General features: G+C 35.5%; 1 protein-coding gene across 10 annotated transcripts in view; it reads right to left on the bottom strand.

Annotated features, from left to right (window-relative positions):
- Positions 1-400: 400 nt before the first annotated feature.
- Positions 401-15,595, bottom strand: part of AKAP11 (A-kinase anchoring protein 11) — a 48,411-nt gene continuing 33,216 nt past the window's right edge. For 6 of the 10 annotated variants that reach the window (XM_081550844.1, XM_081550841.1, XM_081550843.1 and 3 more), the window contains 5 exons: positions 14,205-14,360; positions 10,973-11,056; positions 10,148-10,194; positions 6,685-6,845; positions 401-4,296 (listed from right to left, as the gene is read on the bottom strand). In XM_081550844.1, the coding sequence (XP_081406970.1) occupies positions 4,156-4,296; positions 6,685-6,845; positions 10,148-10,194; positions 10,973-11,056; positions 14,205-14,360 (589 nt within the window). In that variant the 3' untranslated portion in view covers positions 401-4,155. The remainder of the gene's footprint in view (positions 4,297-6,684; positions 6,846-10,147; positions 10,195-10,972; positions 11,057-14,204; positions 14,361-15,595) is intronic. The other 4 variants (XM_081550850.1, XM_081550845.1, XM_081550846.1 and 1 more) reach the window with 1 other exon arrangement.

Raw genomic sequence — 15,595 nt, 5'->3', positions numbered from 1 at the left:
GAAGACACTTAAGGTCAAATTCCATAAGTAATAAATAATCAAGCACCTAGCTTTGAAGTGCCTGATGCTATAGCATGACAAAGGTCTGATCTCTATATCCTATGGAAGAAGTACTCAGTCCAGGCTGTAGAATTCCCTAACACACTTATACTCAAGGCAATCACAATATTCTACTTTGCACTAAAATCCAAAAGGCAAACAGCCTGTCAAGTCATCCTGTCAGCATTCAGAGGCACTCGAATAAGAACTTAGGATTCAGTGTCCAATTAAAAATATTCCAGCTTCCGTTCTTCTTTAAAATCATGTCAAAAACATAGAGGTTGTGTCATGTGCCTTCTATGCTTTTGTTTCAGTTCAGTATTGGGTGTGTTAACAAGATACTACAGATTGAAAACCAAAGTCAGGCATCTCTTAAGTTTATTGGGAAATTCTTCATTGGGAGAGAAAGATCACAGACTTAAACAACTGGAAAAAATAAAAGAACAATTGATTGCAAATTATTACAAAAGTAATTTCTGAAATGTTTATTTTTGAGCCACTGCAAAAACAAAATTTTAGTGCATCTTGAAGTTCATATTTTGGTAAATGAACATATTAAATTACTGAAAAAGCAAAAGAAAAAAGTTACTGTTATACAAGATCTTAACGGAATAATTCAGCACAGTCAAATAAACAGCTATAATTATTCAAAGCTGCTTTTGCTCTATAGCTGGTATATTAAACAAGAATGTGAATTATTACTATTAACACTGCACAAGTAACAAAAGGTAGCAAATCCAGCAATATTAAAACCTGATATTAAATAGTGTTCAAACATTACAACAAAAAACAAAACAATGAACTTCTAGAACTATGATTCTACCCATGTGAAAGGAATGTACACGGATGGTAGAAAAAAATAAATAAATAAAGTGACAAGTGTGACCAACACTGCGTCTGCATCTCCAGAGCAGGAATACGGTGAGTGAGTCAATGTATGCGGGGCCTCAAACAAGAGTGAGAAAAAACGCATTTCACTTGAGCACAGCTTCATAATTCCCACAGAAGCTCTACTTCTCTTGTGCTGGTGACGGGTGGACAGAGTTTGAAATGGAAAGGATTTTCCCTATACCCTGAATATGGATGCATTATTATTTTTCTTAATTCTGTGGAAAGTTTCCCTTGAAAAAACAAAATTCAAAGCAACAGACTGATGGGAAATTGATCATTTTAATTGTGAAAGAGTAATATTTACTAATCTGAGTCTAGACCCTGGTGATGAGTCAAGGTTAAACAATGCGTCTGGGGAATGTGTGTGATATCAAAACTACGTGGGTAAACCATCTTTTACTTTATACCTGGTGCATTTAATAAGTAACTAACTTCTCCTTCCAGCAAAATAAACCTTTATTTAAGCAAAATGAAAGTATTATGAGTTGAATTAATCATATCAAATATCTAAAAGGGTAAATGGAATGGTTGTCAAACTATGAAGATGTTATCACATATATTCACTGAGTAAATGTTCTCAAAGATTTTAAAACTCCATTAAACCATTAAACTGTGTTAAACCATCCCATAGATACTGTAATTTTTTTCTGTGATTTATAAATGAATCATTCCTTTTGTAAAAATCAGGAAATAGATCAAAATCAAAATGAGTTAATACCCCAAATATAAATGGAATTTTAAACTTGGCTTGGAAAAAAAAGTTCCCTCTGAAACAATGTTCTGAAAACCCCGTCCAAGGCCTCCTTCACTTTTTTTTTCACGGTTCTCCAATGGTTCTGAAACTGATAAAACAGAAAATTCAACCCAAAGCACATCACAACTCTAACAGTTCTGAATAAGACATGATATTTCATAAGGGCCAAAGTATGCAGAATGGCAATATTACAGTATCATAATAAAATTACATCAAATAGATTTTTAACAAAATAAGACAGAGTCGTCCTCAACAAACAGATCTGTTCTGAAGGCTAAGCAACCAAATAGATCTACATCTTTGGAAAAATCACAAAGTGCCTTTAAACAAAGTAAGTTTAGACTGTTCTTGATTAAAAGATACTGTTCTAAACTCCAATGTTCTCTCTCTATATAAGGAAGCTTAACTCCCGCTTTTCACATTTGCCAACGTTTAACATTTTTCTCTACATCCCTGTGCTGAACTGATATGTGTGGAGTTCCACTGTGATCAGTACTATACACGCTAGTGTCCAAGGACTGGTCTGTTGGGCCACAGTGGCTGAACAGGGAACTCGGAATCCAGCACAGCTCCAGAAAACGAACAAAAACAAAGACACAAGGAAAACCTTACCATGCAAGAAATCAACATTTTCAAGTAGAGAGTTTTACAGAACTAATATATTGTCACTTTAGCTTAAAAGAAATTCAGAGCTCAGTTTCGCTGTTAATAACACCCGTACTTACACTTACACTAAAGATACCAAACACAATTTGATAGCTATACACTTGTAAAAATTCAACCTAAGCTTAATAATCAATTAATCTATATTATAACAACCTGCTTCCTAACAATTAAGAACCTAGTCCAGTGCTGCTGCAGATCAAATTCTAAGAAGCTAAAGACAGAATCAGTTCTGCTTACATACATTTCCTACATTTCTCCAACCTTAAAAAATACCCGAAGAAACTTTAGGAAAAATTTATTTTTAAGGCCTGCTCTATTTCTTCATCTTAAATTGAGAAAAATAGAAGCTTCTGTAAGTGTAATCTCAAAACATTTAAATAGATTTTGGCATTTTTCTTAAGAAGCAATGATTTCTCTGCCATAACTATAATTCATATCAATGTAAGTGCCCTGCTCCTTGTCCCCTGGCAGGTGCTACTGTCCTCAATACTTTGTGCAGCTTCCAGAAGAGTCAGTTCTCAGGAAAAAAGAAAAAGTGAGAGCAAAACCAAAGTCTCCAACAGAAAATGATTCCTCTCAATTAAAAATCTGCTAATGGAAGAAACAAAAATTCACACGCACATACCCTCATACAAAACACAATCCTGGTCCTCTATTCAAGTCAACTCGCAGTTTCTAAAGACAAGTGGTACAAAATGCAGAGCCCAGAAAGACCGTATCAGAGGACTTTACAAAATAGTACAGATACATTTTACTGGGGAAGGGGCTGGTGGGAAGGTCCCATTTTTTTCTAGAAAAAGCTTATCCCTGCTAAAGTGGAGTTTTAATTTAAAAATCCTTGCTAAAGGATTTTTTCAAAATCCCAACAAAGAAAGCAATTATTGGCCAAATGAACATTGTTTTAAAATTTCAATATGTTCTGCACCTTTATTTTCATTTAAAGAATAAGTTGGGGACTCAAAATAGTCAAAAGAAAAATTCTTACTGCACAATCTTTACAGACATTTTATTTTAAAGCACCTTTTTAATGTTAACAGTGGGTTTATAACCAGAAAAGAGTAAAATTAAAGAAGGTACCCACCACTAGCAAGGTTAAAGTTCTCCTTTACACACACACACACACACACACACAAACACACACTCACTCTCATGCCAGAAGAATTGGCAACATTAGCAAATAAGATCATTTAATGAAAGGCTGGGGAAACTATCGTTTATAGTATTTATAGAAACCTAAACTACTGTTTATAAGAAATTAAATAACTTGGGGGATTCAAAAAATACCAATAGCTGAACCATGAAAATAAAATTGACCCTTAAAAATAGAAAAAGATGTCAGAAAAATAAATTAGAGTCAATGCTGTATTTTCGATGTCAGATTTGTTATTAACAGGAAACCATTTGCTTGAAAAGGAGCAAAATTATAACTCTTTATCCCTGGAACCCACCTTCAGCCACCTGAGTGCAATTTCTAGCAGCACTATCTGGGTGCGAAAAGAATGCCGTCAGTCAATGTTCCTGAAAGCCTCACAGTCAGACCTTCCTTCAAATACACGTTCTTAGGGTCTTACTTAACACACTGCATATGTGCACAGAAGAATAAATGAAGATAATATCTGACAGATTATGAAAGTATGAACTATATACACCATATGATGACACAACACACTTAATAAGTGCTATTTACTTTCCTCCCAATTCACTTTAAATGTTAATATTCACTACTCAAATTTTACCCTATGCGTCTTTGTCTATTTCTTCCTCTCCCAAAACAAATAATAAAATATACTGGTTTGGAGTTTGTTCTATGCATTTTCCAAGAGCCAGTCAAACAGGGACTTGCGTCTCTCCTCACTGGATGTCTTCTCCATCAGCTCATAGTATTTAAGCACAGCCTGCAGGAGGTCTCCCACCTTCCAGCCTTTTTCCTGTAGCCGTTTTGAAAGCTAGTAAAAAAGGAAGATAAGCCAAACATTAACCAAAAGCAATTTTTTAACAATAAAGTTTTTATTATTATTTATAACACCAGATGAAACTGCTGTTTGCAGCAAAATACTGTTTCCCAGTTATAACAAGGTATTCTCCCCTAAACCACCACTCTTTACACAAATTAAACATTTTTCCTTCCTGGCTTTTATAAATACTCTCCTCCACAGAGTGACACTTTGGGATTGCGGGAGCCAGAACCCCACAGACCTCACCCAGCATAGTGTCTGTGGGCGTGGAGAGGCTCCATCTCTAAAGAACTCTGAACTAAATACATCTGCCACACCCTCAACCGGGAACATAAAACAATAAAGACAATATCAAGCTCAATAAAAGGATGTGGATTTTCCCTCCACAACATACAGTGTGGCTTTCTCCCCTGGAATATGCACTCCAGCCTCAACAGAAACACATAAGAAATGCTCACATTTCAGAAAAAAACTAAATAAATATTAAGTACTGTGGCAATAATTTTGTAGTTATGTACAAATATCATTATGTTGTTCACTGGAAACTAATATGGTGTTATATATCAATTATACCTCATTTTTTTAAGTATAAAAATACAGGTTTAAATAAACTATCATCATCAATCTGAACATGTCTTCAACTCAGATTTTTTCCTATTTAGTTCTATAAACACTAATTGTTTGTAATATAAATATGCTTAACCTTTTCAAAAATAGCTTTACTGTGATATAATTCACATACCACACAATTCACCCATTTAAAATAGACCAGTCAATGGTTTTTAGTGTATTCACAGAGTTGAATCCAACATCACCACAAACATTAGGATATCTTTATTACCAAAAAAAAGTCCTACCTGTTAATCATCACTGCCCATTCCTCCCAACCCCGTCAACTCGAGGCAATCATTAATCTACTTTCAGTTTATAGGTTCGCCTATTTTGGCCATTTCATTTTAATGGAATCACAAAATATATGGCCTTCTGTGACCTGGCTCCTTTCACTTAGCATAATAACTTCAAGGGTCCTCCACCTCCAGGGTTTAGCATGTCTCTACTTCATCCCTTTTTACTGACAGACAATATTCCACTGCATGGACAGCCCATGTTTTATTCATCAGTTAATGGACATTTAGGATGTTTCCACTTTTGACCTATTACGAATAACACCGCCTTGGACATATGTTTTCATTCCTCTTGGGTACAGACCTAGGTGGAGAATTGCTGGGTTATATAATAATGCTGTGTTTGACTTTTTGAGGAACTGCAAGAATGTTTTCTTAGGTTATGTGGGGATGCGGTTCCCTTACCTCAGCACCATTACACTCAGCTCTGCCTAAGGCCTTCCTTAGCCCTCAATTTATTCAAGACTAAACGACTCGAAAATGCTTGCCTCCATATAGACAGTTCTAATACTTTCCCTACCCATTCTTTCCCCTTGACAATTCATTTCCTGAACATTCCCTTTCTGTCTTATTTTCTCCCTCTGCCTCTAAACAGAAATCTATGCTAGAAAAATTCAAGAAGTCTAAATAAAAACAACAAAATACAAAAAACAATTTTTTATGTATCTTTTTCACATACTTCTTTCAATATTTTTGTAAATTCTGAACCAGAAATCAAGAGTAACTTGAAAATTCCTTTTTTGTTATTATTAATCATTTTATATTGGTTATTCTTTGAACTACTCTATATTATATAGTAAGATTAAATAAAAGTTCTGATAAAGAAAAGTCCTGGACAAAAACCTTAAGGCTGCAAACTAAAAATTTTGGCTAATAAGGTAACTGGTACACAGTTAATTATCAATAAAAATATTCTATTAATGCACCTAATCTGAATGTTTTATTATCAGAATCCTACTAACTGCTCAAAGTGAACTACTGTCCCTTATTAAATGTTTATAAACTTTTACTGGCTTTTGCTTATGCTACCTTCTCATACTAATGACACTGGATTAACAGAAGAGACATACTCATTAGTAGGCATAATTATGCATCAATTAAATACAAAGAATAACTCAATCTTTTCATATGAGCACATGAAATGCTTATTAAAGACACCCAACTCTGAGGACTTAGGATGTGCCAGGCACTGGATTAAGCACCTTTTAACAGTATTATATTTAACCCTCACAAACCTCTGCTAGGTAAACTCTATGCTCATTTCCACAGCCCAGATTAAAAGACTGCGACTGGTGAACCTGCCCCAGGTCACACTGAGAGAGGGCGGCAGAGCTGCTATCTGAGCCCAGGCACTGGACTCTCATACCTGAGCATGTGCCCGTTTGCTATCAGTGGGCATCTTATCAGATCAACTGTGTGACGCAGAGCAGCATACACTGTGCCCTCACACCCACCCTACAAGGTCGGTACTTACCTGCAGAAACTCCTCCTTTGCAGAGTCATGAAAATAAAGTTCTGCAACTTCTGCCTCAGAAGCAATGAGCCACTGAAGAATAATCCTTAGCTGGGGGTCTACTGTGCATGGCTCCATGTCAATATTTGTAATTAGCAGAGTCTTTCCATCTTGCTCCAAACCTAAAATTTAAATTTTTAAGCAATATGCAGTGAAATCCATCAATTCAACTCTCAGTACTCTGGTTTCTGAGGATATATAAACATTTTCCATTTCTTAAGATTCCAAGGAATTTTCCAAAAAAATCATCTTTTCTTAACTGCACCATAACACCAACTAAAGCATTACTTTGAAAGGGCAAAATAATGCTAAAATAAAGAAATAGTTTGATCATCTGTGATAGCACAATGCAAAACTCTATTCTGAGGCACTGAATTCAACTGGCAATTCACAAATGCCATAATTTATGTCAAAATATAATCCACAGGTATAGCAAATAAAACTAAAATGCTACAATTACAATCAAAACACAAATAAATATATTAAATGGACTTTCAGAAAGCTTTCTGAACTAAGAGAAACGGCAGCAGGAGTGAATACTCGGATCACACATATTACAGCCTAAGTGCTGTTCTAAGCTCTTTAGACACAGCAACTCCCTCACCCCTCATAAGCACCCTAGGAGGAAGGAACCACTATCATCCCATTTTACAGGTGAGGGAGCAGGGGTAGAGACAGACCAAGAGTCTCACAGCTGGGACACAGCTGAGTCAGGATATTAACATTGGCAATCTGGCTCCATGCTCTCAATCACTTCACTTTTCAGGCAAAATATGGAAGAAAAAAAAAAAAGTCATATGCAACCACTTACATCCACAAAACCAAATCAGGGACTTTTCTGGTACACTCTTACAAGACACTGTTCTCAAGTTTATTTTTTCTTTTTTATAAAAATTATGTTTTCAACATAAAAAAAGATGAATCTCTGTTGACTATAAAACTAAACCAATATCCTGTGCTGAATACCGCTGCTTAGTGGTGGCTGAGCAACCAGCCGTGCTGAGGGCCGGGCCTCCACCACAAGAGGCAGGCAGGAGGGCATGCGGGTAGACACCGCACCAATTTGCTCCAGTAATGGACATTTGCTGGAGAATGTCCCTAATTTTTTTTTCACAGTTGGCAGGGCATTTTAGACCACTACTAATCATTTTTAGGGTTCCTACTGACCTGTAAGATTTTTCATTTAAAAAAACTGGTTCATGCTATTCTCTTAAAATAAATGTATTATCATTTTTTTCCATTCTGCACTCTTGATTCTCGATCAAAAATGGGTCTGGCACACAACAGTACCATAGTCTTTGGGCCATTCTATAAATTCTGCAGAGGTCATGCAGTTGAAAGGTTCTCTGTACCACTAGATTTTTCAGTTCAAGGTGTCTGGTTGCCTAAGAGTGATCTCTAAGAGAGGTCACTCAACTCTAGTGAAAAGAGAAAGGACTGACATCCTACAACTATAAAACAAAAATAAATAAATAAATAAAGCTTGTTGCCTTAGATTTCCATAATTTTGAATTGTTTTTAGTTAGCAAAAATATAGCAAATATTCTTCCCTGGCTGGCTCAGATGGTAAAGAATCTGCCTGCAATGTGGGAAACCTGGGTTCAATCCCTGTGTTGGGAAGATCCCCCGGAGGAGGGCATGGAACCCACTCCAGTATTGTTGCCTGGAGAATCCCATGGACAGAGGAGCCTGGTGGGCTACAGTTCATGGGGTCGCAAAGAGTTGGACACGACTGAGCAACTAAGTATAAACAAATAAAGTCTATCAAAAACTCTAAAAATACTGCCCTGATCCTCCTAGAGAAGAACGGCTACCCACTTCAGTATTCGGGCCTGGAGAATTCCATGGACTGTATAATCCATGGGGTCTCAAACAGCTGGACATGACTGAGTGACTTTCACTTTCCCTTTTCACCCCTACTTTATATCTGATGAGAAAGAAAAACTTCCAGAAACCCTATATGAAAAATGGCTACTCAGGAGTGGTTTTAGAACTAAAATAAGAATAATCTTAGGTCTGAGGATTTGGACTCAAAACTGATATATGACCTTTCTAAACAAAAAAATACAACTGGTAATAAAACTAACTGGAAACCCAGGTGGAAAGTACACTTTAAGAAATTTGTTCCTGTAATTTTCTGTTTGCCTATTTCTTAAGAGATGATTTAAAGAATCACTGGTTCAAAAACTAGTGTCTAAACATGAATATTCTTACATGCCACTCTACAGAAGACATTATTGGTATTTTCAGAATTAAAGGAAAATAAGATTTTTGGAAAAAAACTCAACACCCATCTAAATATAATGAAAACTCAGTTTCAGCATGAGAAGTTTTTGAGATTCGCTTAAGACATTCTGATATATTTAATTAAGAATTACAAATCACAGTCCAGAACTCTAGTATTTACATATTTGGAACCATGATCATTAAAGGAAGAAATGAGTATTTTCTTCAAATAATGTGTGAGTTGAAGACTGGAATTAATGGAAGGGAGAACTGGTTTAAAAATATCTTTTATTTATTGATTTTTATAAGACTGACATCAAACACTAATTCTAGAACTAATTAGTTTGAAAGGAAAACAAATTGACATGTGATAATTATATCTCATAATATAAGAACTTTATATTTTAAACAAAATAATTTTATGAAGAGACTATTATAAATTTCTCCCTCAAATAACTGAATACTTCTTTTGGGGGGGGGTTTAATTAGTTTATTTATCTATTTTTCTTTTAAAGTAGTTTGGTCTTTACACTGACAAGTACCCCTCCTTTTAGTTTAACAATCAAATAACACAAGCTGCTTAGCAAAAGATCTGACACTGGATAGATTAGTTCAAGAATACCCTGATTTGGAATATTTCTTCATCTTTCAATTCCTTTATTATCTGTGTAATAAGAAATGTAGACAAGAACTTCTCCTGGGTCTACTCCAATTGCAAACTTCTATAATTTTAATGGAAAACAATTAAAAAATAAATCGTTTGTCCTAATAAATAATTTCAAGTTACACTGAATAGTTTAAATGAGTAATATTGTGTTGAAGGGATCTCAGAAGCCATTAATAACTAAAAGGGAAGGGGAAAAAAAACATTATGGAATTATAAAATGGTTTTTTCCTGTTATTATTAACAGTCTTCAGTTAGTATTTCCCATCTGATAGGGCTCCATATATGTTTTTATAAATGTCTTTTTTTGGTATGTTTGTATTGTTTGAATGTTCGAAGTCTAGTAAAATAGCAAATAAATCAATGAATTTAAACAGAAAAGAATTTGTTTTGTAATGTAAAAACCCTGATAACTCACCAAAAATACAGTGCCTGTCTGAGGAAAATGCACAAATATTAAAAGACTTTCCTAAAAAACCTTACACAAAAAACAGGCAAACACTTTAACAAACAAACAAACAAACAGCCAGTTACCTTCTCCATCAGTCTGACGCTCCTCTTCTTCATCATCTGGCCCATCACTTACCAAGCGAAGCAAAAGAAGCAGTTAAAAAAAAAAGCTTTAATTGATAATGGTATTAAAGCCAATTCTTAAAATGTGACAAAAAAATGAATGTTACAATATGACATATGACATTTAAAAGGGGGAGAAATGACAATAAAAAGGAAGCTTTGCTTCTCACACCATTTCATGTTAAAATCTCAAGTGCCAATGATGCCTAAAGGGAAGTTATTAGTAACAGAATTTCTAACTGACCATGATATACAGAGTGTCAAGTAATTACATAATAAAATTTAAAATAATTTAAAGCCAAAATATGCTAATTTGGTTTTAGATAACACAGCATTTGAATAGCACAGAATGCCATGAATAATTATTTATTAGTGCTTCAGTTGATGCCATTGGTATATTTTTGACAGTTAAAAACACATGTTTTCCTATACTTTTCTTATAAATGAAATGAAACTATATACAGAAACAAAAATAACAAAACAAAACAACAGAAATCCTGTAGGAAGCAAGCTCTTTTTAATGAAACAGAAATTGGTAGAATGAAAAATAGCAAGCAGTGCAACACATGCATAAAAGTAACACATTTTGCAATTAGGTGTCAGTCGTATCTTAGCAGAGTTGAATTTTTTCATTAGATGTAAATTTATCAAGCAGAATCATGTCAAATATAGGAGAAAAGCAGGTTGATACATGTTGGCACTCTAACCCACATTCTTTTAAGAATATGATATCATGCATTAGTGGTGAAAGACTCATCAGTGTTTAGATTTCTGGACTGGACCAACCTGTCTGATGTTGGAAAGGATAAATTGTCCTCACACAAATCTCCTTCTAAACCAAGACTGCTCCAGCTACTGCTGTTACCATTACTGCCAGAGGAAGAAAAGAACAGAGCTGAACTAGAAAATGAATGGTAAAAACAACCCTGGTTTTCCTTGGAACTGCATCCATCACTGATAACTGAGGATGTTCTGAAGCTGCCTTGGTGGGCGCAGCATCCATGGAGTTACGTGAAGACCATTGTTGCTACTACACAAGGTGTTCGACAGCTTCAGAGATTAGGGAGTTTTGTTACTTGTCCTCAGCAGTTCATGAAAATTATTCTAAATTTATATTTATTTTACAGATTCAGACAGTGACTTTTAGGACAGTAAATGAATGGAAGAACGAAGAAGTTTAAAATGAAATTAATGTCGATGGCAAAACTTAGGGCATAATTTGTAAAAAGCCAATGCTCTTCAGTTTGGATAACCACAGGTTAACAAGTCTTTTTTTTTTTCCCCTGAGTCTTTAGTGAGTGTACACAGTGATGGCCAGGGTGGGGATGGAGGATGGGAAGGAGGAGACGGAAGACACTGAACATATTCCCCGAAAGACCGTCCAACTACGGGGGGAAAGACGTCTTCTGATTTTAAGATACTCTCATTATTATGTCAATTACCTTCATTTCATACATTATGTATAATTCAGCAGGTGGCAAATAATATACATTTTCTTCAGAATACTGCATAGCCAAGGTCTAACAAGCGCTACACTTGACAGATCAGCAGGTCACTAACACCCCACCGGTACCTTCTTACACTGCCTCATCAAAAGAAGAAAGCAACTACATTCTACAAGTGCGGCAAAGCGACACAACACAAAAAGCAACTGTGTTTGGAAACAAAACTAAATTCAGTTTTTCAGATTAAAATCTAAACATGCAGTTTTTTTAAATTCTTATCATTAAAATAATTAGTAAGCACATTAGTTTGCAGTGATAAGCAGATGTATTTTCCCATAGTAGGCTAGACAATTACAAAAATTAATGTTTACACGATACAAAATCTGGGCTCTAAAAATGAATTAACATAAAATCATCTTTTATGCATCAGTAAATGTTGCTAAAGTTACCAAAAAGGGGATGATTATTTAAAAGTTCTAACTAGTTTCCAAGGATATCTCACTAATTAACATGTATATATTAGCACTATCCAACTATCACAAACCATAAGGCATTACAGAATAAAAGTTAAAACTGATCGGTGTCTTTTCAACATTACATTCAAACAAATATAGCTCTAGTGTAAAACCATGAAACCACCCAGTTTTTGCCTACATAGTCAGGTGACAGACAAACCAAAAACGAGAAAATATGGAAATACAGACTGGTTAGACAGCTGTGAGCCAAAGAGAGAGAAAATTAATTATCTCAAACACCATATTTACTTCTATTAATAGAATGATTATCTAAGCACAGAAAAAAATTACAAAATTAAAATTTTTACCCATTTCTACACTACAGTCATGTATCTGAAGTGCGGTCTCCGAAACACCTGCTTTAAAATAATCTGAGGCACGTATCAAGCACGCAGAATCCTGGGACCACCAATGACCCAGGGAATCTTAATCTCTGGGAGGCAAGCACACCACCAACCCTGGATGAGCCCCACTAAGTTTTTCTTTGTGCCGGAACCTTAAATTCACACAGTATCATTATTTCTTATTAATTCTATGGTCAATTAAACCACAGGTTTTTTTTTTTGTTTCTTTTTCTGGACAAAATGCTATCAAGTCAGGTTTTTCCCATTCATGTAATTAATTTTCTGAACCTGAAGATATTTACTCATGTTAAACACAATTGGTTTAGCCTCTGCCCAGTTTGGCCTTTCTGAACCCTGGTTCTATTAATAGGATTACCTTTTCATCTCTGTTCTGAGTCACTCACAAATAATGAGTGTTCCACACCACCGATAAAATAATGCTAAAGAGGAAGAACCAAGGGCTGACCCTGGTAGGCACTTCCCTTCTTTTCATCATAATGGACAGCATTCCATATTGAGTTGTTCAACCAACTACAGTGCTTTTATGGCCACTAGCCTCTAAGTTCTCCCAGTTTAACACCAGGATTTCATAAGCAACGATGTCAACTCCACTGAAATTCAAGAAGCCTGTTTCTCAAAGTGAGAGAAGAATTTAAGTGTAAATATTCTAAAGCTATGGAGAGGACCAAATGATAATCTGTGATATTACCCCACTTCCTACTACCAGTTTTAAACACGGCATTTTTTGGATTTAAATTTTGTGAAATATTGGTGGTTTGTGTCACATTTTAAGAAACTATGACAATAAAAATTTAAAAATATTAACACTCACTGGTTAATCCTAGCATCAAACCAAGTACTCTGAGATAATGTGTTCTAATAGCTGAAAAGCCATTTCCTTTCCTTCTGCTTCCTCATCCCCTCTTCCCTCCCCCTCCTGGTAAGTCCACTCCAAGGGCCTGTTCTGCAGAAGCTTCACAGGGTCCTTTCTACAAGTGCCCGAAACCCCCTCCTCTCCCTAGGCTCAGCTATGGGCAGTGTTTACTATTTTAAGTATCATTAATATGAATAAAGATTTTGTAACATTCTATAGGTTAATCAGGAAGGTCTTTGCAGCATTAATAAAAGAAATAATTGTATTATAATTAATAAAATATTCTAAAACTGGTTTTAGAAAGAAGGTTAACTGAGAGAATGATATATGAAGTGCCTTCTGTTATATCACACTGTATTTTTCTAATGAGTTCACATATTTGCAGTCATTCACGTATACCTGCTTAAGTTTACAGTGTTCCTGAATGGACCAGTAAAGAATCCTTCCCCCAGAAAAATACTACTATAATATCAAGAAAATTACAGGACCATTTTGATGCCTTTTGCAGATAATTATTCTTTTTCCTGCCCTTTAATGTGAGAAAGAAAATTTTTTTCTCAAAAGTTCATGAGAAGGCCAAGTATAGCATGAAACGTATGAAGTCAAATGTATGACGTATTTTGCAACTATTGGCACATTCAAAGAAAATTAGTCCAGTTAATTACTATATTTAATAAATGTCAAACCACTAGAAACAATGTTGTAATAAAATACACTTGGACAATAATGGTTAGGTTTACAAATTCAGAATTTTAAAATCAAATTCAATATAAATTTGGAACTTCTTTCTGAGGGGTCTGAGTACCTAAAGTATGCAATTACATGCAAAGTCACAGTTACCTTTCACTTAGATGGTGGAAACTACTGCTTTCATCCTGGTGTTCATCTTCGAAGCTTAAGTTGGACCAGCTCCCAGTACTGTCCTCACCAATACTGAGGTGCATCTGCTGGCCACCAAGAGACTCAGCTGACTGAAAGTCTTCTGTTTCTTTTGGACTAAAAAAAAAGAAAGAAAATAAGTCCAAAAGCATCAGGTTCTGAATTGTATTATTAATAGGAATATCCACTTGATGATAATGATGACAAAAACAAGAAATGGGACCTTCAGAGTTAGACCAGTGGTCGATCTAACCCTTTGTTTGGGTCCGCTAATAAAGAGACTTGGCAGGAGAGCATATTACTTTCAAAACACTTGAGATACCCACTGATATCCCTAACCTACTCTGTTCATCTATTATGGGTCCATCCCAAGCACATCATTTATTTAAATACTCTTTAAAGCAGTTCATATTTTCAACTGGGACACTATGAGGAGCACAAATTTCTAAGTTTGCCACATCTGCTTTGTAAAACAGTATTTTTATTTGTACCAAAAATTACCCCTTTTCTGGCTTAAAGTAGTTCAAGGAATTCTAGACCATCAATCAAGGCTACAGTCAAACTAGCCAAATCTCTTCAAGATTCTGAGCATGGATCATAATCCCTCTCATTTTTCTCCTCAATGAAAAAACATTTATATTACAGTTTTACTCTATCTTCACAAGAAATGCCATTTGCTATTCAATTACTGTGTATGCCTCTTCTACATTTTATTCTTGACTAACAGTTTAAAGTGATGTTTTAACTTTTTGTTGAAGTATAGTTGATTTACATTATTTTATTAGTTTCAGGTGTACAACACAGTAATTCAGTATGTTTGAGGACTATATTCCATTTAAAGTTATTACAAAATAATGGCTTATATTTATTTCCTAATGTTATATAATTTATCCTTGTTGCTTATTTTACACATAGTAGTTTGTGTCTCTTAACCCCATACCCCAATCTTGTCCCATATTTTCAAACAAGAAGAGGGTAAATGTTAGTCTTCTGATCAAAACCTTCCAGTGGCTTCTCATCAATCAAAATAAGAGTCCAAACCCTTTTAACATGCAGCTGGTATGACAACCTCTCATGAGCTCCCTGGGCTCCCGCTCTCGCTGGCTCACCGGCCTTAGCCACACAAGTCTCTCTGTTGTTTCCGCAACACGCAGTCCCACTAACCTTGGCTGGGAACCCCAATTCCCTGATTCCCACTTAGCTTATTGTCTCTTCACCTTTGGCTCGCTGCTCAAACGTCACTTTGTCAGAGCTGCTTCCTGCTACCTCTTCAAAACTGCATGCCACCCCCACCTGCTGCTGCCCACCGCCACCCCCGGCACTAGCTCCCTGCATCTCCCTATCTTCAGATG

The sequence above is a fragment of the Giraffa tippelskirchi genome, chromosome 12 (genome assembly GCF_054371585.1).
Source record: "Giraffa tippelskirchi isolate mGirTip1 chromosome 12, T2T-mGirTip1v1.2.pri, whole genome shotgun sequence".
NCBI classification, from domain to species: domain Eukaryota; kingdom Metazoa; phylum Chordata; class Mammalia; order Artiodactyla; family Giraffidae; genus Giraffa; species Giraffa tippelskirchi.
This window is presented reverse-complemented; position numbering and strand designations above follow the sequence as displayed.